Source organism: Melozone crissalis, unplaced genomic scaffold, assembly GCF_028551555.1.
Source record: "Melozone crissalis strain CALT ecotype California unplaced genomic scaffold, PUWL_Pcris_2 ptg000036l_1, whole genome shotgun sequence".
Classification (NCBI taxonomy): domain Eukaryota; kingdom Metazoa; phylum Chordata; class Aves; order Passeriformes; family Passerellidae; genus Melozone; species Melozone crissalis.
The window spans coordinates 12,832,879-12,858,984 of NW_026535814.1; the positions used below are offsets into that span (position 1 = coordinate 12,832,879).

A 26,106-nucleotide genomic window follows, 5' to 3' on the forward strand; every position below is an offset into this window, starting at 1 on the left:
TTTGCTGCCTGCATCACCTTCCTTAGGCATCACACGTGTCAAGAGCAAATGTGAGTGAAGAGGAGGTTCAGGAACAACTGGGTCAGAAACCTGCAAAGGTGAGTTTGCTTGGTAGCACTGGTTTGATGAGCTGTTGAGGCTCTAGAAAGATTTGTTAGGGAATCCTCTATTTCTGTAGGAGGCAAAAATTATAGCTGATCTGTAACACCACAGTGGGCTATGGGTAGATGTCCCCAGACTGAGCTGTTTGGCCCTGAGACACCCCAAAGGCCTCGTGCTGTAGGAGTGCTTCCTGCAGCTCAAGGGCAGGGCTGCTGGATAACACCCCTTACTTAGCCTGGTGCTGCTGCCAGCCAAAGGCGTGGATTAAGGTAGTGAAGGAACCTGGTGCATGTGATACCAAGGTCCTGCCAAGAAACCCAGGGAACAAAATTACTTTGCCAGTGCACCTTCATCATGCTCCCCTCTTGCTCCAGAGCTCAATGCAGAGCTTAAGCCCAGGAAAAACAGGAGAGCAGCATGCAGGGAGAGGCAGAACCAGATTGGGAAAAACAACAGTTAACTAAGAGATGCTGTGGTGAATTGAAACATCCTTGTCTCCTTTTCACAGTGTCCTGCCAGGAGTTATCAGCACCATCCCCTAGCCCAGCTGTGAGCAAGAGGGACAATAAGGCTCACACATGTCCCTGCTGTCCCTCATCCATGTCCTGCTCCAGCTGCTATCCAAATTCTGGGCTGACCCTCTGCCTTCTTTGAGGTAGGGGCCCTTCAGCAGCTGTGCAAGGGCCTCCCCAGGACCTGGCAGCAGCACATTTCCATAGGCTTTCCCCATACTCTTCACTCAGCTCAGACTGTGCTGCCGATCACGTCCGCCCCAACACCCCGCTGGCAGAGCTATCTGTGGGTTTTATCGCCCAACAATGCGTGCAATGTTATTGTGCTAAAAAGAAAACAAAGCCTAATCCATTTTAAATTAAAACAGTGCCCCAGTGTCATGCATCTGATGCAGACATAGTCTGGCAGCGCAGTCCTGCTGGCTCCCCAAAGGCTTCACCCGAGAGGTGCTGGGCTGTTCACTCTGTTCCCAGCAGACATCGCTCACAGCCTTCAGGCTGGGGGGCTGGGTTTCCCAGGCCCCTCTGGTCTCAAGGCTCTGGGGTGGCCTGTCTCCTAAAATGCTCTGTCACTTATAGGTGGAGCACTGCCTTGTGCCAGAAGTCAGCAGCAGACAGAAACCAGGCAAGACAGAACTGGGATCTTTCCTTCCTTTCTATGGAAGGAAAGGTTGATAGGACAAGAGAAAATGGCTTCAAGTTGCACTGGGGAAGTTATAAACTGTATATTTAGAAAAATGTCTTAATTGAAAGGGTGATCAAGCATTAGATGAGACTGCCCAGGTTAGTGGTGGAATTGCTGTCCCCAGAAGTGCAAAAGCCATGTAAATTTTGGCACCTGGGGACGTGGTTTAGTGGTGGATCTGTCAGCGTTGGGTTAATGGCTGGACTCAATAGTCTTAGAGATCTTCTCCAGCCTAAATTATTTTATAATTCTATAGTGGTATAAGGCTACAACAGAGGCTTTACCAGGTCTGGCTTAAGGTTTATGAAGTCTCAAATGGATTTAAGAAGGGATGAGGGTACTGGCCCTTTCAGTCCAAGAGACCATGTTTTGGCTGTACTGCTCCTGTTCTAAGAAATTTGTTTCTGTGATGGTGCCTCACATCTGTGTTTGTCACGCAGCAGCATTGGTGTCTGCTCAGGAGGCAAGGCTGACTCTGAGGGTGCTTCTTAGCCAGGACTCTTTCCCAGCCCTTCTCCATGGTGGTTTTGTTTCCGCTGATGTGTGCATGGATATTGGCCCCAGATGTGCACAGCATACCCGTGGTGCCCAACGGGGTTGCATGGTTGAAAACAAGGCTTTCTGGCTGTGATAAGCAGGCTCACCTCCACCTTTTCTTCATCCCTGAGTCTGGCAAGGTGATTAAAGTTTCATCCCATTGTGATGAAGAACATGCTGTGCCCCGTTGTGAAGAGCTGTTTGGCTTGTTTGATATACAGGTCTTTCATGTTTGCACTATTGTGCAGCAGTCACAGGGTGTGAGCTTTGCTTCGTAGCCATCACGTGGCTGCAAGCCCTGCCAGTGGAAGCTCTGGCTGCACGTCCCTCCTGAGATCCCTGCCTGACTCTCCTCTGCTGCTTGTCGCTGTGTGCAACAGGGCCTGGCCCCTGAGTGCAGCTGTGGAAGATAAAGACTGACAGCTGCTGAGGAGACTTCAGACCTGTTCGATTGTCATAAGCCAAGTGGCCATGAGTAAAACCCCTTCTGTTTGTGTGCTGCAACCCCCTGCATCTGAGCAGCGCCCATGTGTGAAAGGGGCAGCCCCTGCCCCGTGTGTGCAGCTGGCACCGAGGCACAGCAGGCTGCAGCATCCCCGGGGGATGAGCTGTGCTCTGCTGGGCTGCACTGCCCTGGGGGCGTCTCTCTGGCATACGCCAGAGCCTCATGATTTCCATGTGTCTTTCTGGGTCTCCTCTCCTCTGTCACAACCCTGCAAGAGTCATTTGTGAATCTGACTTCCTTTTCCTCAGCCTATTTTGCCAGCTCATCTGTGACAAGGATGATTCTTAAGAACAGTGGTGAAAGAGTGCATTGACGTGCCCTGGCCCTGGGATATCCTGCTACGTGTTAAAGAGACCTGTTTTCTGTCTGTGGGCTTCCACACAAGCAGTGTCAGAGATGCTCAGGGCATGTGAACTCCACAGCTGAGCTCCTGAGGATGTCTGAGAGCAGAGCAGTTCTCTCCTGCTGCTAAACAACCTGCTGGGATGACTGTCAGGAGTTCTGGTGATACTGGCTCTGTGTGGGGGCAATCTCTAGTCTGGAGGTAAATATCAGGACCCTCTGGCAAAATCCCAGCTGTGCTCAAACTGAGGATTTACTGTGAAGCCTGAGTGACATGATTTTGATCTCTTCAAAATTATGGCACGTGAAAGTCATGCATGTGGACAAGGAGCAGGGCAGGCTTAGGAAATACAGGGTTTTTCCTTAGAAATCCAGATGTTAGAAAATAGTATTGTGTACAAAACAGAGTGGTATGAATTCCTACCAGGATACTGTGCCAGAAGGAGCTAATCCTTTTCCAGACAAGGATGAATTGCAATGAATCACAGAATAGTTTTGGTTGGAAGGGACCTCAAAGATCATCTTGTTCTAATCCTCCTGCCCTGGGCAAGGACACCTTCCAACCTGGATCTTGGATTAGTATGTGGGAACAGGAAAGGGATTCCTCTTCCATAAGCAGTTTTGGTGAGGCTGTGGCTCGTGTAAAGTGCCCTGTTCTGGTGTCCACATCATTGAAATAATTTTGATGGAAAATTGGAGAACTCATAGGAAAAAATTATGGACGCTGAGGCTGGAAAAGGGTCCTCCAGATATTAATTAAAAGGGCTTTTTAAAATTAATTTATCAAGGTGGCTATTGAGAGGTACTTCAAGTGACGTGTGGGAAAACACACAGGGACAGCTCAGAATCCTGGACTGGCCACACAGCAGAATGAGAAGCAGCAGCATTGTGTTAATCAGACTAATGAAAAACAAATACAGGGTGTGTAATTTCAACATCCATTGGAGGAGAGTTCTAAGAAAAATCCCAAATCCCCTGAAGGTTTATGAGCTCCAGCTATGTATTTCCCAGAAGTGAACACTGGATCATGTGCAAGCTGCCAGGCTGGGTGCCAGGGTGATTGGGTAAGGTGATGCCTGGCAGAATGGTCTGGCGACTCTTTTTGCAGCTCTTAAGTCTCCAACCAGCCACTGGGATCTTCCATCCCAGGTACCTTCTATTTTATTTTATTTCAACTGCTTTAGGTCAATAAGACACTGTAACAATCGTTGAAAGTGAATTTTTGAATGGCTCTTCTACAAATTCCCCTTTCTTTGTGTGTTTGTCTTGCAGTCTTATGGCCCCAGCAGAGGCTTTGCTACTCGATTCTCCTTTTTGGAGAAGCTCTTAAGGAAGAAAAAGTCATCATGCAGTACACCACACAGTGATCCACAATGCCAGTGACCTGTCTGAGTAGTCCTAACCAGCACCAAGTATCTCCTAGGCAGCAAAAATGTGTATGGTTTCTAGGGTATAGAGTTTACAGCGCTGAGGAAATTTCACCAGAAAGCATTTCACAATTTTCTGTAAGTTACAGGCAAGATCCTCAACTCAGCTAATTTCTTATTCATTGAGACACTGTTTCTCTTTCTCTAATGCCAGTTCTCAGCGGGGGAGTAGTTTGGTAGCTTCCTGTGACCATAACACAACTCAGAGTTTGCTCTGAAGCGCTTGCACCAGCAGGGCTTGCTCAATTTAATCATCCAGGGACCTGTCCTGAGCGGGTGGTCATTAACACTGTTTCTTATGTGCGTGGAAATTATTGTGTGCAGGCTGGTTACAGAAAATAACCTTATATCCACTGATAAGTGTTTCATTGCAGCAAGTAAAAGGTTACAAATGTTTACAATTATGATACTTAATTTCAAGGACAGAACTTTGAGCAATAAATTGCAGGGACTCGTTAATGAAGTCACCAGGACGAGGAGCACGAGGACTTGGCATGGAACAAGGAGTGGCATGGAATTTTTTAGTTCTCTCAGTACAAAAAACATTTTAAATTTGTGACCTGAATAATGTCTAAATATTTTAGAAGGTGACTCCAGCCCTCTGTGGTTGTATATCTATGGTGAATGACATTGAAGATGAACAAAGAGTCTGAGCAATAATAAAAGTGGTTAATAACGTTAACAAAGAATGTGGTGACTCGGAGGTCAAGTTGTGCATGGAAAACCTGAGAATTGTTCCCAGCTGAGAACCTGCAGAAGAAACTCCAAAGCTCCATGAAAGGGTCTTTAGCAGTCTTTGATGGAGAACAGCAGAGAGGAAGGAGAGCTGTGCGGGGATTGAAAATCCAGTGTCAGGTGTGACTCCTCAGCCAGACAAGCATCCACCTCCATGTTGTGAGACAGGGGAACAGAAAAAGAGGACAAAATAGAAAGCAGGTGTAAGGACATGCCACTCGATCCAGAATAAAATCTAGAGGTGTCCTAAATTTAAGGTGTTCAAAGGGCTTGAAAACTGCACCCTGAGACCTGAAAAGAACAATAACTGGCCTACAGGTCTGGTGTCTAGCAAGAGGCAGTGGCGCAGCAGAGACTAAAAATGGTACCTCCACTTCAGTGGAGAAAAGGGATCTGGATGTCTTCGAAAGAGGAAAAGTTGTGGAATAAGCAGGAAGAAGGATTGAAAAGAAAGGAATGCAAATTTGCTACAATGATTTTTTAGCTTACTAATCTAGATACTCTCTGGACAAAGGAAAAGTTCTGGGTTCCTTACCAGGAATTTCAATAAGTATTTTAAGTAATTTTAAATGTAAGTATTAATTACAGTCAAGATCACAAGGAATGCAAAGATACAATTTTAAAATGGAAATATAATGAGTTATCTTTAAATAAAAGAGGGCTGCATGGTAAAGAAATGCGCTGAAGTGGATTTTAGTGCCCGCACTCATAAATACTGTCATTAGGGACAGCAGAGGGAAGAGTGCCCCGATGAAACAAACTGGGAATCACTGCAGTGCAGCTGAAAATGAGGTGGTTGCAGCAGAGGTGTGAAGACTACCTGCCATGGAACCTTGTGTTATGAGATGCTCAGTAGAACTCCTGGTATAAACTGCCGGAGGAAAACAAAAAAAAGAAGAGCATGTGAACAACCTAATTGTGTGCTTACTGTGAATGGTTCCACATGTGGCAGGACATGGGTTTTCCATGCAGGTTAAATGTATAATTTAACATGTCTGCATTCAGAAAAGAGAGCTTGGGCCTTGAAGAGGTGCAGCGGGTTAACGAGATCCTGAGTAGAAGGGGCATTTAGCCTCTGACAAGCTAAAGTCTTTCAGACTTCATTCTAAACTTTCAAAATACAGTTTGAGAAGGGATAGAGTTGCTGCCTATAAATATACCAGGAATAAATGCTGCCAGAAGGGCAGCCTTCATATAGGCGCACATAAATTCACTTTAAAGGAAAATTCAAAGAAGATTCATAAACTCTGAGGTTTTATAGCGTGATCAGCAAAACACAGGGCAGGAAGATGGCCACTGCTTTTCACATGTGGCTTCATCAGGTTGTGAGGGAGGCTATGAAGCTGCTTTTTAAAGAGAGGTATCAAACTCGATGCCTAGGCAAGGATTGTCAGTCCTAACTTGGACACAGCTATAGGTAAACTCTTGGTCTGTTTACTGCAACTAAACAGATTGATGTATTCACTGCTAAAGAGAGATCGTGGTGCACCTTGGTGTTCTTGGGAGTGCTGCCAGTTTCAAATCTCCACATTTTTGTCCTGCTGGAACAACGCTATAGCCAGTGCTTGTTAGCAGCTGCTGGGAAGATTGCTTTCCTACCTGGAACATAAGGATCCAGAGGCTCCCGTGTAGATTCTGCCCAAAGTCAGACTCACACAGTTTAAAGAAGTTTTGGTATTTTGAGACTCAGATCTGGAAGCAAGCTTCTTGAAATAAAATTCTGCTTCCCATTATCCAAGTTATTTTTAACCAATAGGCAACATTGACGGTGTAAATATTATAAATTATAATTGTGTGTAGAAATACTAAAATGTGTATTTTTAAACCCACCTCTACTACAGCTGCTAGAATTCATGGTTTTAAAGCAGCTCATGTATCTCAGGCCGGCCCAAGCCCAAGCTCTCAGGCCACTTTGTTGCCCTGGCTATCTGCTTCCTGCAGTTTGGGCACTGAGAAGAGCAGAGCAGGATTTAGGCTGGGTCTAGAGCCCCACAGCACAGGTGCTGGGGGTACTCTGCAGCCAGGGACTATTACCCTTGACATCCAAGGGAAAGCAACTACCTAATTAACGTCCTTGCCTCAAAATACCCCTTGTCATCCTACCCTCAGGCAATGGAAGCTGATTATTTGCTGGAGACAAGCACTGTGTTGGTGTAGGGCTTGGGCAGCTGATGGCACCAGCACAACAAACGCACAGATGTGGAGGTGAAAGTAAACATACCTGTGAGGACCTGTGAGGAGACACTCCTGCAGCTTTTGCAATTGCAAAGCAGACTAAGATCACCTCAAAGGAGGGACTGTTGTTTAGGCAATTCTACCCAAATCTCAGCAATGAAATACAAACTGCAGGTGCTGTTACCTGGGATTCACTTCAGTGAGTGGCATAGATCAGTCTGATTTTGTTTGGAAATCATCCAGGGAACTTAACTCTAAATTGTGAATGGGCACAACAGCAGCACTGATAAAATAGTGTCCACTGTTTTTGCATTAAAAGTAACAAACAAAAAGCCCTCAATAAGCTCAGAAATTCACTAGTATATCCCGTGGGAAAGGATTACTGGTACAATTTTGAATCAGGCCCAGAGTGCCAAAATTCTTCTAGACATCCAAGCCTTTCCTTAACATGAGTTAATTTTCCTGGGAATGACATCCTTTTCCTGAGAATAAACCCTTTTACAAGCATTTAGAGGTCGTCCCTCCCTACAGCACTGGAGCTAAAACAAGACCAGCCAGTGTTTCCAGAAGTACACCCACTCTATCTCAGACTGGTGCATCTTGTGCTGCACAGCATTGGAGAAGCTCCCTGGTACGCCAGTGCTTTGTGCCTAGGGCTGGATCCATGCTGAGCTGAGCACAAGTTTGGTGCTGCATATTTCCAGATATCTCACAGCAAAGAAGGACACAGCGCTGGGCTGTTTACAGAGGGGCTGAATCCTTCTGATCAGATCTCCCCTGACATAACTCTGACAGGTAATCCCAGGGGACAGCTTTTGGTGAGGATATAGCATTGGTGTGAACCTTGTACAGGACAACAAATCCCTTGTGCCCTTCCCTGCGTGGCCTGCAAGGCTCATGGAATGTGGCTGTGATCTACAAATTCCAGCACTCCCAGGAGGCACCATCCAGACCAAGTGCCCTGATGATGGAGTCACCTTTCATTCTGAGTGTCCACAGCTGCCAAGTGTCATCTCTACAAAAGAGCTGACAAAGCGTAAGAGATCATAGGTGGAAAGGAGACACGTGCAGTTACAGTGGCTGTGATATGATATGCTCATCCTCAAAGAGGAATTGAGAACGAGGACAATGAAACCCAAGAAAGTCAGGGCAGCAAAGAGAGCGCAGGGTGTCCTCCCTGGAGAAGCAAGCAGAATTGATAAACTCAGGTGTGAGGTGGGAAACCTCAGAGTCTTGTCCTGAAAAAAGGGTAGACTGTCATTCCTCTGCTGTATATAACTGTCTTCTTCATCTCCCTTCAGGATAAAGACCATTTAGATAAACCACAGGATATGAGCAGGAGAGTGCACTGGAATTACAGTTTATGGTTTGCTTTCCTCCCACAGCCCTGCTTCCTTGAGCATGGACAAATTAATATCTTCTTATCCAATGGTTCAGTTTATGTGCTTTGGGAAGGAATGAGGTGGATCAGAATAATTTCATTGATCCTACCTGCAGGTCACCCCCGGAGCAGAGTTCTCTGTCAAAGCCTTCTAAAAGAGAGGGACCATCTCTGGCACAGCCCAAGGCAGAAGCCCGTGGTGCCAGGTAGCCAATGGCCAATGGTAGCTTGTGTCCCCAGCTGCCAACTTTTTGGCATACATTCCTTCTGCTCCAGAAGGAGCAAAAGGAAAAAATCCAGCCCCAGACAGATCTTCTGTACTGCTTGATGGGTCTCGAGCCTTCTTGCAGCAATGGCAAGCCTGTGGATATGGATGTATTCACACAGCTAGGCTGAGCACATTTGTAAACGAAGGTGTTGGGTTGACCAGTGATTTGGGCTGGGAAAGAGCTGGGCAAACTGGTTTAGCAGAGGTGTGGAGCCTATGGGGCATGGCACAGAGCTGGGACTCCAGCAGTGCCGCAGAGCAAGGCACAATATCCCACTAACTTGTCCAGTACCTTTTTGTGTGTGCACAAATCACATGTTGACAGAAAGGATTTTCCCATTCCCTTCTTCACCACATGAAAAAAAACTATTTGCTGGTTAGACTCAAACTTCCTGCTGGACAATTTTCATTGGTTGTGCTGTAAATCTGTTATCTGGAGAGAGTAAGTGCTCATTCCCTGCTCTCTGGTGTGATACAAGTCAGGGTACCATGGGCACAGAATTCACTCCACCAAGCTGGGCAGCCATGCCTGCTTTGCTCCTTCTTTTCATGAAAATCACTCTTGTCCCCAAACAGCCCTGGGGCCCCCATACATGCTGCTTCTGTCCCTGACCCTTTTGTGATGGGAGAAACAAAACCATGGGCAAAAAAATGAGAGGAGTTTTCACCCAAGATTTATTCAACAGCAGGATGGGGTGGACTTTTTGTTTTGGTTTGGGTTTTGTTTCTTTCTTGATAATCTCTGATGCTTACTTCACTTTTTTTCTTGGCAAGTGGTGAGCTGACAATACCACGAATCTCTGGTCTCTTCTAATGTGTTTCATTAGGTGATTAAAGCTCACCCTCATGCTGTGCGTCCTTGATTACACCAAATGTGCCGCCCTTGACATCTACAAACACAGACCACAGTCTGTTGTCCATGTACCTGGTCACTTTTCGTGTAGGACCTTGTTCGAAGCTTTTTGGTATCCAGGTACACTGTACGTACACAGAGCAGCACCCACATGCTTCCTGCCACCTCTGAGGAGCAGAAGAAAGACTTCTGCCCAGAGTGGAGTTGTGCCATCAAGTAGAAATGTTTTTCTTAACTATCCATCAGCAAGCAGAGGAGTCTCTCACTCCCCACTGAGGAGAGGGGAAAGCCATGGAGATTCTGCATCGCAATAGGGCAGGGTCCTTCACCCATTGCTGAGGAGAGTGGACACCCACCACTGAGAGGCCCTTTGCTCAGGGGTCCCAACACCATTACTGAGGGCAGGGGACAGCCACTATCAAAGGGCTCTTCACTCAACTCTGAGGAGAGAGGACATCCATGATGGTGGGGTCCCTGGCTGACCACTGAGGAGAGGGGACAGTCATGGCCAAGGGGTGCCAATTTCATTGCTGAAGAGAGCAGACAACCACTGCTGAGGAGAGTGGAAACCCATGGCTGACAGATCCCAGACTCATCACTGAGGAAAGGAGACACCAACTACTGAGAGCCCATTCCCTCGTCACTGAGGACAGAGGACACCCAATGGCTGAGGTGTCTTTCTTTCACCAACTGCTGGGAGAGGGACCCCCCACCCGTGAGGGGTCCTTGAACCATCGGTGAGGAGAGGGAGCACCCCGTAGCTGAAGGGGCTGAGGAGCCGACTGGGCTCCCCCGCCCCGGCTGCCCCGCGTGTCCTGGCGTGGGACCGGACCGGGCTGGGCCGGGCTGGGCCGGGCTGGGCTGGGCCGGGGGCGCCCCCGGGGCAGTCCCGCGTTCGAGTCCCGCGCCGGGCAGCTCACCTGCCTGGACCATGCGGCGGCAGACTTTGGCTCCAGCCCCTATAAAAGGTAACGGAGGCGTGAGTCAGAGCCGCCTCCTCCTCCCCGCCCGCTCTCACTTACGTGCGGCCGGGCGGGCGGGCAGGCACGGAGCCGCCGTCCCGCACCCGCGCACTTGCCGGAGATGAACCGCGCCGCGCTGCGGGTCTCGCTCCTACTCCCGCTCCTGCTCCTGCCCGCCCCGGGCCGTGCCGGCTCCGAACAGGAACACGGCGGCGAAGAGACCCCGCACTCCGCGGGGAAAGGTGAGCGGGGGGTCCCTCGGGGCGCGGGGCTCCACGAGGCGGGGGGCGCCCCGCTGCTCCTTTGGGGTCCCCGTGCACGGGGAGCCTCGGAGCTGAGTTTGGGACCGCCAGTGCCTCAGCAGCCTGATGCGTGCAGCACCCCAGAGCTGAGTTTGGGGTCTCCGATACATGGGGTGCCCTGATGTGCAGGGGTCCCTCCCTTGCTAGGCTGGGGGTCTTTGGTGAACGGAGCGCCCCAGTGCAAGGCGTGCTGGATTTGGGATGTCTGATGCTTTGTGGAGAGGTGTCCCCAATGCCTGGGAGTTCTCCCCTTGCTTGGTTTGGGGGTGGAGGGTCTGCTGCGCCTCCTGCTGCACCCGTGTTAGGGCTCCAGGTGCGTCCCAGGATGAGGTGCCTCTGCGGAGATGCGCCCCCCCCAGCATCGCCCAGCTGCGGGTGCTGCACCCCCCAGCACGTCCCTGCCTTTGTCCCGGCTCCCGCCAACTCCTGTGCGGCTCCACTGGCCCGACCCCTGCCCAGGGGCTGGGCCCTCGCTTTGTCCGCAGCCCTTTTCCCTCGCTAAGTCCCTCTCGCATCAGACTGAGGGGCTCAGAGCTTCCTGCGATGGGGCTACAAGGGCTGTGCACCAAGCAGTCCCTGCTTGCTCCCGGGGTCCGCCCGGAGGTTCCAGCCCCGCTCCCGGCGTGGGGAACGGCGGCCGGGCCCCTTCACCCTGCAGGATGTCGGCTGGGCTGCCCTGCGCCCACCTCGGCCCCCGCGGCCCCCAGGGAACGGGGTCTGGCCCTGCTGCAGAGCTGGAGGGGGGCTGCCCATGGGGGACGGGGGACGTGACAGAACGCAGGGCTGCAGGGTTGTGTGCCCCTCCTCCTCCTCCCCGTGAGATGTCTTGCTGGTGTTGTGGGGGCTTTCGGAGTTACAGGTTCAGGGAAAAAGTCCTGGGTCTTTGGTGTTGGTTCCTTTTCTGATTGGAGGCTGAGGCACCGCCAGCGCTCTGCAGGGATTTTGGGGGAGTGCTGTGGATTTGCTCTTCTGGGGCTGAGTCCTGCGCAGGGACTTTGTTGTCCCTGTTCATGCTCCTTGTTCCCGCTTTGCCCACAGGTTTGTTTCCCGGGCTCAGCCTCATAGCGTGTCCTTGGTTTTGCCTCTGGTAAGGATTTGTCCTGACCTGTGCCAGGACAGCTGCCCTGTGGTAAGGACCAGGAATTGTTTTGTGCCAGGAGCTGCTTTTGTTATTCCAATGAATCACTTAGCAGAGCCGCTCTTGCCGCCCTTGCCGGGCTGAGCCCTGGACAGAGATGGGGATGCAGAGGGTTCTTGCCACAGAGATTAAGTAACCCAGGCCACAGGGTGGGAGGGTGTCGGGCGTTCAGCATGCCGGTGCGCTGCGCTGGCCGAGGGACTGGACACTGCGTGAGGCTTGGGATGGCTGGGTGGGAGGATGGAGATGGAGAAGGGGAAAGGAGGTGGCCAGGAGGTCAGTAGGGAACAGGCAAGTTAGCCCATGCTATACCAGTGTTAAGAGGCTGAATTTCTGGATGGAATCCCATGGGAAGCAGGTCATGGCTGGAACCCTGCAAGGCTCCTGTCAGCTGCCAGGACCTGCGTGTCTCAGCACCTCTGCCGGGTGGGGAGCTGGTTTCCTCTTCCTCCAGGCTAGTGCATGAGGTAGGGCTGGTGGCTTCCCAGGACTCAGCACGTGCTCAGGGATTTGCCATGGGGTTGTTCCCTGAGAACTCTGGCTTGCCCAGAGACCCGAGTCCCACGCTAAGTGTTTCTTTGGGAAACAGCATTTCCCTTTCCCAGTTTCCTCTCCCTCTTATTCAGATGTGTCTTGCTCTCAGTGTCCTCTTCTTGCTCATTCTCCAATGTCCTTTTTCTCCAAGTGAACCTATCTTTCTTGCTTAATGCTTCTTATTCATCTCTCTCCCCAGCTCCAAGCACTGACCTGTCCTCTGGGATTTCCCCATTTTCTTCCCTTTTGTTGGGATGGCCCTTTCTCTGCAGCACTCTGATTGTTTCCTGTTTCCCCCAACAATTGCTGGGGCAGCTGGGTTTGGAAGGAGCAGGAGCAATACTCCAGGAACATGCCCTGGACTAAAGCCTGTCCTATGCCTTCCTTGACCCAAACCCCTGCCCCTCCTGGGGGGAGCTGGCAGTGTTGGGATCCATAGCCCCAGCAGTTCTCCACCAGGAGAACAAAGAACAATCCCTGCAGTGACCTGTGCTGCCAGTGGCAGATTAAAGGCTGATCCCAAAGACTTACAGTGGGTCAGAATTTATAAACACAAAGGGGCTTTAATGCAGCCAGGCTTGGGAGGGATCAGTGCTCCCATGGGCAGCACATGGAGTGGTGTCCTGGGCTGAAAGCACATGGGTGCTGCTGTGTCGGGTCGGTCTGGAGGGAGAAACCAGGGAGAAGATGGGGCTGGGATGGCACAGCCTCCCATAGAGACGCTTCCTGTGGGGCTTGACAGAAGGATGCTCAGGGTATGCATGCCCCTGCCCAGACCCTGTGCCGTGTTTGCCACAGATTGGAGAGCTGGCTTTGGGCAGCTTGAGCACAGTGGCGCAGTCCAGGTTCCACAATCAGGACACTGCCTTCAAATGACGTGGTGTTTGGATGTGTTTTGTAGGCTGGGACCTGGCTGCTGTGGCTGCTCCCTGCTTTGGGATCTGCACTCTATGCATCTCTGGTACCTCCTGGCCTACTGACCCTTGGGAATAACACTCCACTTACCATCTCTTCTGGGCCATGAGCTCCACTGATCCCTTCATAGCCTGGGACAGCAGAGTGGTTCTGGTCTGGCATCTGTGAGCTGCCAGCACTCCCTGTGTCTGAGCACAAGGCACAGTGTGCCCAGTTGATAAGAGAGCAGGAGGGAAGAACTGGAAGTGAGCTCACTGTCCTGCATGCCACACACAAGCCATTGAGCTTCTAGAGTTCAAGGCAAGCAGAGAGCAGGAGTGGCTGTGCTGCTGTCAGGCAGCATCCACGCTGTGAGCAGCACGTGTTTCAGTGCTATCAGGTGGTCTGCAGCAGCCTCAGACTGCATAAACCCTAAAATACAAAAAATTCAGGATAGAAGGTGCAGACCTACTGGGCAAACCCCTGGTCTCCTTCCTTATTGTTTGTCCCTGCTGCGGGCTGCCTCCTGGTCTGTGCAAATGATCCTGAGTCCTTTGGGTGCATAGTCCATCCCTGTGTGCCCTTGGTGAGGTCTCCTGGGTGCAGCCTGCTGCATCGGTGCCTTTCCTACGTGGAATTCACAGCAGCCAGCAGTTGAGCTGGCTGCTCACGCTGCCAAAAGCTGCTCCTACCCTTCCTCCCGGACTGCAGGACATGCGGAGCAGCACGCTGGTAATGGCAGCGTCCGCCTGAGCTCGGCGGGAAAGTGTTGTTGGATGGTGTTGGATGTCAAGGAGGGAAGGGAGCTGGCACTTGCAGCAAAGCCTGTATCCCAGAATGGGAGGGCTGAGTGGGAGCAAGGAACAGCAGGAGAAAGCACAAAGGGAGGGTGTGAAGGGGGGAAGCTCGTGGGAAACTTGGCTGGATCGCGGGCCGCTGGGGAAAGGCGGGTGCCAGGCGGCACTCAGGTGAGCCGGCGGGCTCTGCGCGGCTGGGAACGGAGGCGTTTTTGCCTGCAACGGCAGGCAGATCCTGTCAGCACCCTGCTGTGCTCTCCTGCTGGAACCCCTGCAAGGAATTCTCTTCTTGCTCGTTCTTCTCGCACGTTATCTCCCGCTGTGCGCATCGCATCACCAGGGCTGTGTCCTCCCACGTTTTTGGGAGCGCTCTGCAGTCCCTGCCGGGCCAGTGGGGGCTCCGAGGGAAGGCAGGGCACGCCAAGAGCTGCAGCACCCGCTGCCCAGGGGCAGCCTCGTCTTTAGCGGCTAGCGGCAGCAGCCGGGCAGGAGGGAGACCTGGCATCATCGCACGGCCTTTGGGAGGAGCGGACGTGCTCCGGCGGGAGGTGTGGGAGGCAGACTGAGCTATGCAAATCGGCACTTGGGCAGGGCAGTGGGTTAATGTTCACGGAAAAGGGATGGGAGATTGCAAATGCCCCCAGGTGGAAGGGATCGGAGGAGTTGGTGCAGGGCTGCTCCGAGCCGTGCCGAGGAAGGGGCCGATGCTGAGAGCCTGACCCAGGGCTCGTCTCGGCGCTCTCCTGCAGCGCTCTGTCCGTGTGCCAGGGGGGCCCAGCCCTGCACAGCTGCGCCTGAGAGATGCCTGCTTGAAGGAGGCGGCCTGGCTGCGCCATCACTGCACCCAGATCCACGGGATGGGAAAACACACTCAAGGGGACTTCAGTGGTTGTATAAAAGCCCATAGATCCTTTTGGTTTTGATGCTGAGACATCCCTGAGGAAGTCTGTTGGGTTGGGGTGGGTTGAACTGGCTCCTGGGTGTGGCTACAGCCTTTGGGGTGTCCAGAGCTGCCGAGCTGAGCTGGCAGGAGGCTGTGAGGAGGGTTCAGAGACCCCTCGGCTGTGGGAATAGGCATGTGCTGGGAGATGTGGGAAACTGAGGTAATTGGTACAGTGCTGACACAGCAGGGCAGGTGTCAGCACAGGGATATTGCTCAGTCTGTGATACGATGTTGGAGCTGCTTTCTGTCCAGGCAGAGTCCCTGCAAGTGAGCAAAAAGTGGGGTGTCGGGGCAGGCTGTGCCAGTAGAGGCATGTGCAGTGAACCATGTGCCAGCCCTGAGGTGCTGTGCCTTACCTGTGCCAGAACTGCCCCAGTGTGAGTGTTTCTTTGTGCACATAGTGCCAGGAGGGGTAGGAGAGTGGGAGCAGTGTGAGAGAAGACATACTGTGTTTCTGGAGAAGGGTCCATGTTCTCTGGATTTTGTGCAAAGCTGGTGCCCGGGTAGCAGGTACCCTTTGTGTGAGCAAGGTGGGCAGGATAAGTGAATCTCAGCTTGCTGCAGCACAGCTGGGTGCATCCCTGGGCAGTGCCATGCAAGCAGACATGGAGAGGGCACTGCAGTCTGTCCCACGGCCCACATGTCCTGGTGCACACAGCAGAGGTTGCTCGGTCCTCTGCTTGCTACTCCTTCTTCCTATGCCTTTGGGAATACCAAAGAGATCCCTAAGCATTGCTCCTGAGTGTCAGAAATGTGACAGAAGTGAGTCACCAGTCATACAGGACTGAGCCCCAAGATCTGTTCCCATCTCTGCAACACACAGTGCCCTGAACACCCTCCAGTCCTTCCCATTCCAGCCTGGCTGTGGTGATCCACGCTCCCCAGCAGCACATGCACCAAGACCCCCAGCAGTGCCCATGCCTGGATCCTCGCTGAGGGCAGGGCAGGATCCTGCTGGGTTAGGGCCTTGCATGGGACATCTGGGCCTGGGAAAGCTTGCCTCCTCATTTCTCACCCCTGAGCTGGAATCCACTCCTATTAATAGCAGCAGCGTGTCAATGGCTCTTGTCAGTAGCCGGGATGGGGGCCGGGACAGCTCCTGCTGAGACCCTCCTGCATCTGGCCAGGCTGGCAGACCCCCACCAAATGACCCCACCGAGGGACAGAGATGATATTTGGGTTCAGCTGTACCTCTTAAATGCTCCTCCATGTCATTGCTGCTGTATGAATGCCCCCCTTTACCCCAAACCTGTCCCATCCTGGCACTCTCTGCTCCTGCACTCAAGGGCTGGGAAGTGCCAACAGCCTGTCTGCAGCGACAAGTTTGCTGGTAAGGACAAAACAGAGGAGGAGCCTATGAATTACCTGTTGTGCCAGCCAGAGCAGGCACATTATCCTTTTGGGCCATTTTTTCCTGCCTGGGGCAAATTTGAGCCTCACATCCCTTTGCCTGGAGCTGGTTGTTTAGAAGGGCTGGTGTTTGGTCAGGGGCATCTGAGAAGAGGTCCTGGTGCACTTCTAGGGCTAGCTCCAGTGATGTGCCAAGAATCCAGGCATTGCTGGCAGCTCTGGAGGAGAATGACAGTGTGAGGGCCAGCCTTTTAAGTACTGGGTACTCTCAGGACCTTCCCAGGAGGGCTTTTCCCCTCTAGATGTGCACATTACATCTAGAGATCTGGTACACCACCAGCTGTGGGAAGCTCAGGTCACATCTTGCCCTGCTGTGACCCACGGGTGGCACAAGAAGTGCAGAGGTCCTGGCATGGGATGCCCCATCCTCCCTCCTGCTTTTCCAAAGGAAAGGATTTTGCATGGTAGGACCTTATGAAGCTCTGTGTGGGCATTTGGGTGATCATAAGAACTATAGCTAGGGACAAGAGCTGAGCATTTGGTCTGGCACATTTTCCCGTGAAGGTCCATCCCCACTGCAGGGGCGCTCACTGATGTAAGGAGGTTTTGATGCTCATTTCTTTCCTCTGCTGTCAGTGCCAGGGCAGCTTTCCCACGTGGGAGGAGGGTGCCTGCATGGTGCAGTGCACCTTGCTGCCCAAACTCCTCTTGGAGTGTGAGAGCTGCCCTTGTGAAGTGCCTTGTCATTGGGCAGTGGGAGGTTCTGGCTGCTCTGGAGCTGGTACAGCTGCTCAGTAATGGAAGCCAGTGTCTCTGATTTTTCTTTTTTGAAGATGACGACAAAATGTCAGACCTGGGGTTTTCCCTCTGACTGACAACTGCAAGGGACTTACATACGTTCCGAGGAGGCAATACCCTCTGGGAACCTGCCCTTTGCTGGGACAGAGGGAGAGTGGGAAAGCAAAGGTGGGAAGGGGGATGGAAGGCAGTGGGAGCCCGGAGACATGCTGCCTGGCAGAGGTGTGTTTGCTGACAACCTTTCCCTTCCATTCATGTGGTTCTTTCTTTTCTTTTTTTTCAAGGCCACAGCCACTGGAGCTATGAAGGTAAATACCCTGCAGTTACTTCTGCTTTTTTGCCTACTACCCAGCAGATCCTGGAACAGAGCCAGCTGTGGTTAATTATTACAAGGCTTCCGTGCACACTCCACGACTCACCCTTCCCTCCTGCCTGACCCTGACACAGCGCCCGCACTCAGGCATGGATGGGCTGAAGAGCCAGAGGTTGATCTGATTTCACCAGGAAGCAGCAGCTCCAATGAGGGCTTTCCCAGCCCCGTGGGTGTGGGGGATGACCCTCAGGGAAGGGCTCCTCCCTCAATGAGAGCTCCCCGACCCTGTGCCAAGGGGGGAAAGGCTGCTCTCCTCACGCTGGACTTGCAGCCCATGCTGGGACTTTGATCAGCCCAGGGATTAGCTTGTCTTCACCTCTGCCCTCTGTCACCCTCCCTCCTCATCCTATCCTGCCTGGCCCTGCCCTTGCAGCACGGCCTGGGGGGCTTCTCCACAGCACCAATGGTGGGCATCACCACAGTGCTGTGACAGATACACCCTTTACTGCCCCATCACTCTGGGGTTTGGCTCAGCTGCTCTCACCCAGCTCCATATCTACAGGGGTCCTGTGAGGAGCTGGCCTGGGGACAAGCCTGGGTTTGCACTGGCCCATGACACGCTAGAAGCAGTCCTCCACAATGCAAAGGGAGGTTTCTGAGGCATCAGCCGTGCTTATCCCAGCTGGGAAGAGGTGGCCATTTCAGCGGCCAGCCCAGCCATGTCAGCTGTCCCTTTGCCACAGAACCCAGCAGCACTGTGGTACCTCGCTCCAGCAGCCCTGGGGTGGTGCCTGCCAGAGGCCAGGCTGTGCAGGGCAGCCTGTGTGTGATGAGCTGCAGGGCAGCAGCTCCTCTGCTTGCCAAATCCACTTGTAAATGATCTTCTTGCACTCTTCCTAAACACCCCAAAAATAGACTTTCCTGGCAGCTCACCATGCTCTGAGACCTTTCCTGATACAGCTGCGTTCAGTCACATGTTGACATAAAGCTGCTCCCAAGCTAACTTCATGGAAACTAAACTTATGTGCATGGCTACTTCCCTGGCCAGTGCAAGTCCCCTTCCCCAGCACCCCAAGCCTTCTTTCTGGAGGTCTCCTCACCCTGAGGATCTCACTGACAGTCCCTCCCTTCCTTCTCTCACCAGACCTGAAGCACTGGAGCACGGACTACCTGGACTGCGGGGGCACCAAGCAGTCACCCATCAATGTTGAGACAGCCCAGGCCATCTTCAGCCCTGAGCTGCGGCCCATCCAGCTCTCTGGGTACAGCCTGCCCGCCAACCAGCTGCTCAAGCTGAAGAACAATGGGCACACAGGTGGGGGCAGAGGCAGCTGCAGGGGCTGGAGCACAAGGAGAGGATGCTCAGACTCTCCCAGCAGGACTGGGCTTCTCTGATGCCTTTCCCCTGGGCTCTGGGAAGCAGGCTGTGACCCTGTCGCCTTCTAGGCCAAAAGGGAAGAAACGGGCTATAGAAATTTTACATGTCCATTTGTTTTCCTGGACAAAGTGAGAAGCCCCAACATGTCCAGAGCCACTGGGAGCCCGCTCCAGATATTTGTTAACTCCATATCTTCTTTAAAAATGTGTCCATGATATTTCTGATGTGCATTTTCAGCCGCTGGTTCCTCCCCTGCATTTCACTTTCAAAGAACTCATCAGTCTCTGGATGTGGCTTAGACTTTAAGCTATTTACACCTGTCTTTTAGGGCACAACATTTGCCACCTTACTTTGTCTGTACTTGAGGATTCTATCTCAAGATCTTAAGAAATTTTCATAGGTTTTTGTTTTCCCTTCTCCAATACCAGCATGGTTTTTGTAAACAACTTTTTGGACACGACTTATTCATGTTATTTCAGTATCAGCCTCGGTATTCCAGATATGGAGGAAAACCACATTTTTCCACAGCTGAGCATGGCTGGACCTGGTTGTTACCAGCTTTTTCTTGGAGGAGGCAGAATGTTTTGTGCACGCTGATGTCTGCCAGCCCCTGAGCTAAGAAAGGGTTATGGAGAAAGGGCCTTAGGAACTTGCTGATGGTGTGATAAGGCACCTCCTTGCCCTGGTGGCCAACGAGATGGAGCTGACCTGTGTGTACAGCAAACTTGACAGGTCAGGCTCGCTGTGTATGGTCAGATCAGCTGCGTGCTGCATGCACAGGGCTCTACACTGTGGCCTCCTGCCCTAATGTGCCTGCAGAGTTAAACTAGTTGAGCTCAGTAGTTGCTATTTTAGACACCCTGGCATCTGGTGTTGCTTGGTGTTTAGAAAAGCAGTGAGAGCATTTTCATTGGGGAGAGGGGAAGTACTTTCTCACAAGGCTTTTAAGACGCCTTTTTTATTGTGGCAACCACTGTTCTGCCTTATGAAAAGCCATAAATAAATAAAAAGTTGCAAGCCTAGTTAGCTATTTGTACAGTTACTCATTTTGGTAACAAAGTGTAAATGTTACATAAGATTTTTTGAGGGCTTGAAAATGACTCAGGTAGTTAGGAGAAAGAAGACAATGGTTTACCTATATAAAAGAAGTGTAAAAACAGATAAATTCATAGGGAGGGAACAGTTTCTCACTTCCTGTATTTGAGTTTTCTATCTCTGAACCCAGTGGCAAGGAACTTGAGATGGCCAATGACTCATCACAGCCCTGTTATGCAGTTAATCCCAAATCTGTGCCCTATTTGTGATGTAACTAAGGGACACCCCATTTAATAAAGGAAAAAGGAAAAGACTTTACATTAAAAATCAGGAAAAGGTGCTTAAAAGGATACGACAGCCTTTCTCAGGGTCCAGGGATGCTCCTGATATTTTTGCCACATGTCCAGGTAACTCAGTTTTAGATTTGCCACATTGCTGCAGTAGTCTGAAATAGCTGGACAAACCACACTAAAGTAAAGAAAAATCAAAGTATGAATTTATGGTATCCGAAGGGGCAAAAGTTTTAGCTCTAAGTACTTTCAAAATATTTAATATCTCTGTGGCACTAGCTCCAGTGCTGTCATACACTTGCAGGGTGCTTTATTTGAAAGGTCCCAGCTCGCCAAGAGTTGCAGCTCTCTGTCCCTTTGCTCTGCTCTCATAGATGTCCACCACTCTGACAGTATCCTTCCCTATGAATTTTATTCACGGTCTCTTTATATTATTCTCACTTACTGAATTAATTGTTGGATAACGTTTGGCTTGGAGCTGGCCCCAGGAGTCTTTGTGGAGGGGCTCTTCACTTTCCAGCATTTTCATAGCAGCTCTTTTTGAAGCTGACATATTTACTGCAGTATCCTACAACCTTAGGTCAGAAGCTGAACCCTGCCCTATTGGCAGGCCTGCCCACAGCCTCATGACAAATGGAAAGCAAGGTTTTCTGTTATGACCAGCTTCTAGAAACCCAGAGCGACTGTTTCCCTCCAGACACCTCCTTGGCGTACCTGTGGAATGGGCTGGGCTTTGTGTTGTGTTCCTGACCTCTTCCTTCTGGCTCTGCAGTTGTCCTTGAGCTGCCCGACTCGCTGGCCCTGGCTGGTGGCTATGCCCAGCAGTACCGAGCTGCACAGCTGCACCTGCACTGGGGCTCCCCGGCAGGACCTGGCTCCGAGCACACCGTCAACGGGCGCCGCTTTGCTGCCGAGGTGAGGAGCCCTCACGGTGCTGGATGCACCTTTCCCCTCATGGTGCTGGGCACAGGAGGCACCGAATGCTGTCGTGCTCCTTGCCCATGGCTGTCTCTGGATGTGGGCTGTAATTCCTGGCCAGGATCCTGGACTGCTCTGCAGCAATGGAGTTCGGTGTGGCAGGCCACACTTTGACGCTGAGCCAGACTCATGCACAAGCCTGGTCCTGGGCTGATGGTGCAGGAGCCGTCCCCAGGCTGTGGAAGCCAGATTTTCTGGAGGTTGTGAGCCTGCTTTGGGAGCTACAGAGACTGTTTACTCTGTACACACTGTCCTCTTGCTCTGCCAGCTCCCATCTGGTTTTATCCCTCCTTCTCTAGCTGCTGTCCTCAAACTGAGCCTGGCTCTGCAGTATTAGCCCCTGTTACGCAGGACTGAGTGCTGATTTGCTGTTGATGAGCAGGGAAGTTCCTGCAGGCAGAACTTCATGCTGGCTGCTTGGCACCAGCAGACCCACCAGCATTTTCCCTTCCCTGCAGTGGTACTCATCCCACCTGCATATGTCTCACAGCCCTTGTGTCAGCAGGCTGTAGCCCTGTGGGAGTGAGCATCTCCCAGTGGCATCCATCAGGCACTGGAATTGCATTTTTCCTTTCCAGATCCATGTGGTCCACTACAATACCAAGTATGACAGCCTTACAGAAGCAATGGTTCACCCAGATGGCCTGGCTGTACTGGGAGCCTTTCTGGAGGTGAGTTTCATGGATCAGCAGCAGGAGGAAGGGGCTGGGGTGGGCAGAGTTGGACACAGTTTTGGGGACTGACAGAGGTGCAAATATACTTTGGAAAGAGGGGAGAGAAAGGGCAGATCAGCTCTGATAAGAATGAAGATGTCCCTGGGTGCCTCTCTCAAGGAGCAGTACCTCCTGCTGCCATCACCATCTCATCCCGTGGCCTTGCTGCTACCTTGGGGTCTCTGTGTTGCAGGTTGGGCATGGGGAGAACCAATACTACCATGAAATACTTAAGCATCTGCATGAAATCGAAGAAGTAGGTAAGGCCCTGTCCCACCTCATACTGTGTCAGGAGCTGCAGCCCAGCAGAGAAACCAGCTGCTCAGCAAAGCTGCAGCACATGCAGTGCCACACTGCCCATGATCTTCATGCTGTTGCCCTCCAAGGGGTTTGTACCAGTCTCACTCCCATTGTGTTTCCTCTCCCAGGACAAGAAACCTTGGTGCCTGGATTCAACATCGCAGGTCTGCTGCCTGCCAACCTGAAACTTTACTTTCACTATAATGGCTCTCTGACCACCCCTCCCTGCTACCAGACAGTCAAGTGGACAATCTTCAACCAGACCATGCTGCTCTCTCATCACCAGGTCTGTCAGGGCAATGAGCTCTGCACTGGGTCTTTCCCAGCCTCTCCCTGTGAGCTGGTGCGGGTGCCCTGTGCCAGGGCTCTGCAGCTCATCTGCTCCCAAAAGCGGGATGTTATTCCCACATATGTTATATGCTATTCTGCTCACACTGCTCTCCTTCCAGATGTCACTGTTGGTTTCCACCCTGAAAAGCCCTGAGGATGAGCTTTTGCAGAACAATTACCGACCAGTGCAGAGCCTGCATGGGCGGCAGGTGCTGGCGAGTTTCCAGACCTCCCCTTCAGTGAAACACATTCCTGGTAAGAGTGCTGAGTGTGCTCAGGCTGCTCCCAGCAGCAGGGATGCAGTGATGGGGGGCAGCAGCAGGATTCAGTGCTTTGTGTATCCTGCAGAAACACAGCATGGCTTAGACCTGCCTGGCAAGTGACATGTGGCAGCAATGGTCTTAGGGTCCTGCTCTCTCCCATTTCTGCACTTCCTTCACCCTGCCTGGGGAAGACTGGCCTATAGAAACTTATTTTATCCTTAGTCTTGCAGATGTAACAGCAGCAGGACTAGGGGATGCATGGTCAGGAGCAAAGAGGCAGGTCCTAGCTCTCCAGCTAGCTACTTCAATCCCAAAAGCAATAGATAAATTCAGTAGGAGCTGCCAGAGGTATGAGCTTGCAGTGAAAACCCCTACCCAAATCCTGCAGGAAGGGCAGTGCTGGGGACCCCTGCTGAAGGTTGTGCTCTGTCAGCACAGCCTCACAGCCATCCTGGCCAGGCACACAGTCCCCTGCCTGAGGGCTCCCTGAACGCCCACCCTCTATTTCTCCTTGAAGGCCTTACTTGCATTGGTGATTTCCAGGCATGAGTAGAAATCACTATTAATCATCAGGTGTGACTATTGCCCTGCATCACTGAGTTTTTGCCCATTGCTGCTCCCTGAGGTCACTGGGGGTTTTCTATTCAACATCCTGTTCCTTTTCTGTTCTGATGGCATTTCCTACACCTTCGGTGAAGGTGACTAATAGGAACAGCACAGGGTTGGTCCCAGGCCTCTGGGCAATGCCTCAATAACCACATAATGTGGTGCAAGGCACTTCCCTCACCGTTCCACCTGCAGCCTGCTTGCTAATGGCTCTAGGCTTTTAATCACTGAGGTCTTCAGCCTGGCTAGCAGTTTCCCATGTGGCACTGCATCAAATGCTTCAGTGGAACTGGGAGAGATAAAATCTACCGCATTTTCTTTGTCTAGAATATCACTTATCAAAGAAGGATATCGGGTTAGGCTGGCATGCTCTATCTTTGGTAAACCTCTTAGATACTTTATCATATTTTCCATTTACCTCCAAGCCTTTCTTTTACTACTTTCTTGCAGAAGCTGTTCCAAAGCCTCCCAACACTGGGGCAAGGGGGGAGTTGGCCAGCTCTACTTTTTTTTTTCATTATTTGTTATTTCTATACAAAAATCCCCACTGTAACAAAGCCACAAATGTCTTGTTCCAGAAGTGCCGGGAGTATGTCCCAGTACTCTTGGATGACGTTACCGGTCCCCTGCCTCGTGTGCACGGGATTGTTGGGGGTTTCTCCCCACGTCAGTGCTAACTGCCTGCTTTAGCCCTTGGGGCTGCTGAGCACTGAGATGGAGTGCTGTGGGATCACACCTTGTTTTGCTTGCAGCTGCACCTTCTGCACCATTGCTTGTTGATCTTTCTGCCAGTCACCCCCAGCTCGGGATAAGCACTCCTGTCCCCAGCTGCTGGGTGGAGGTGGCAGCTTTCCTGCAGCAGCCATGTAGCTGGATAGAGCCCATAGATAGTGCCACTCTGTGCACCATACCCGAGCCATGTACAGATGATAATGCAGCTCTTTAAAAGCCATGCTTTCATGCTGGGCAAACATTTGCCCAGCACAACTCCCTCCCAGCATGCAGGGCCACCAAGCCATCCCCATGCCAGGTGCCCTACCTGCAATGTGTGGCTGCCTCCTCCCTGGGAGCTGCAGACCATCTCAGGCAACTGTCCCCATGGCTGCTGCCTGCTGGGCTCTGCCCAGGTGCCTCTCTGGGGTCCCCTGTGCAGTCATGGGGTGCTGCAGTGCTCAGCACCCTGCCTGCTTCCTTGGCTGTAGCAACAACAGTGGGGGGAGTTTCTGGCTGGGCTCAGCGAGGCTCTGGTGTAGGCTGTGGTTCAGAGATCCCTTTTTCTTCCCTTTTCTCACGCTTCTGGCAGGGTGTCAGGGCTGGGCTTCCTGCAGCAAGATGCTGTGAGCTGCTGGAGGTGTGGGAGCTGATGGGAGTCTTGTAGGTAGCCCTACTTTGGAAGTGGAACCCAAAGGCCTTCGGGCTTGAGACTTCCCAAATACTTCAAAGGCTGTGCCCTGACTGTGTTGTCTCTCTTTACAGGTAGTGATGATTCAGCAACAGCAGGTAGGTGAGGGGCTGGCACAAAGCAGGGGAAGGTGGGCAGGGGGTGTACCTGCCTGGGAATTGGGGTTTTGTGCAAGCCACGTGCTGAGCTGGGGGTGGGCAGCCACAGTGGGTTTGTAGGGCTGCTCTAGCATCCATGCTGCTGATTCTCATCTTCCAGTTTTTGTCTCCTTTTCAGAAGGACACTCCAGCTCATTTCATGCAGGTAAGTGTGCCCAGCCAAGGCTGGTTCTTTGTGTCCCCTCTGCCCTTGGGCTACCAGCCTACTCCTTGCCTGCTCTTACTCAGCCAGTAGTTGCAGGGGACCATCCCCAGTGTAACATGGCTGTGCTTGGCTTGCAGGAGATGTGCTGGCTGTGCTCTTCGGGGTGCTCTTTGCTGTCACAGCACTGGCCTTCCTGCTGTACATCTATAAGCACCGCAGCCAGAACACACGGTGAGCAATGGGGAGACACAGGAGGACAGTGCCTGGGGGCAGGATGGGTCCAGGGCCCCCACAAGAAGAGGGTTTAATGGTGGTTTCAGGCAACAAGACCTCCCTCCTAGTCTAACAGTTTCCCCCCTTCTTTCCCCACCAGGCTGGACTCGCCAACCAAATCCAAGGTCATCTACACGGCAGCCAGCACCGAGAACACTGCGTGAACTCCACACCTCTGTGGCAGTCCCAGCCCCACTGGCTCAGCCTGTTACCCCACCTCCCCTCACTCCCACCCCAGGTCAAGGAAGACCAGTGCTCCAGCACGCCTTGGCTGCACGGGCTGCCCACATGGACTGTTTGTCTGGGGGGGCAGCATTTGGCCCCAATAGATATTTTTGTTATAAAAAAGGTAAAAACTCATTAAAAAAAAGTAAAATCCTCCCATGGTACCAGATGTCTCTGCTGCCTTTGTGGGAAGCTGTGGGGCAGGAAAGAGCACCCTGGTTCAGCTGAAATCACAGTGGAGAGGGGTGGGCAGGGACCCCTTCCCAACCAGCAAAGACAGTATCAGCCTCTGTGCACTGGGCAGAGCTCCAGAGTAAGCAGCACAGGCTTCTTCTACAGCCCAGCCCTGTATCCATCACTCTGGGACTTCTTCCTCCTCTTATTTGTGCAAAGCATTGGAAAAACATAGCTGTGGCTTGGTAAGGCTGAAGAAAGGCAGAGTTGAAGGTGGCAGAGC

At 52.0% G+C, this 26,106-nt stretch overlaps 1 protein-coding gene across 1 annotated transcript; it reads left to right on the top strand.

Annotated features, from left to right (window-relative positions):
• Positions 1 to 10,540: 10,540 nt before the first annotated feature.
• CA9 (carbonic anhydrase 9) lies at positions 10,541 to 25,802 on the top strand. The gene is made up of 12 exons (XM_054283489.1): positions 10,541 to 10,726; positions 17,525 to 17,548; positions 18,698 to 18,868; positions 21,029 to 21,171; positions 21,813 to 21,905; positions 22,141 to 22,207; positions 22,376 to 22,533; positions 22,697 to 22,832; positions 24,923 to 24,946; positions 25,125 to 25,151; positions 25,289 to 25,382; positions 25,525 to 25,802. The coding sequence occupies exons 1-12, from the start codon at positions 10,606 to 10,608 to the stop codon at positions 25,586 to 25,588; spliced, it is 1,122 nt and encodes a 373-aa protein (XP_054139464.1). The 5' UTR covers positions 10,541 to 10,605; the 3' UTR covers positions 25,589 to 25,802.
• Positions 25,803 to 26,106: the final 304 nt, after the last annotated feature.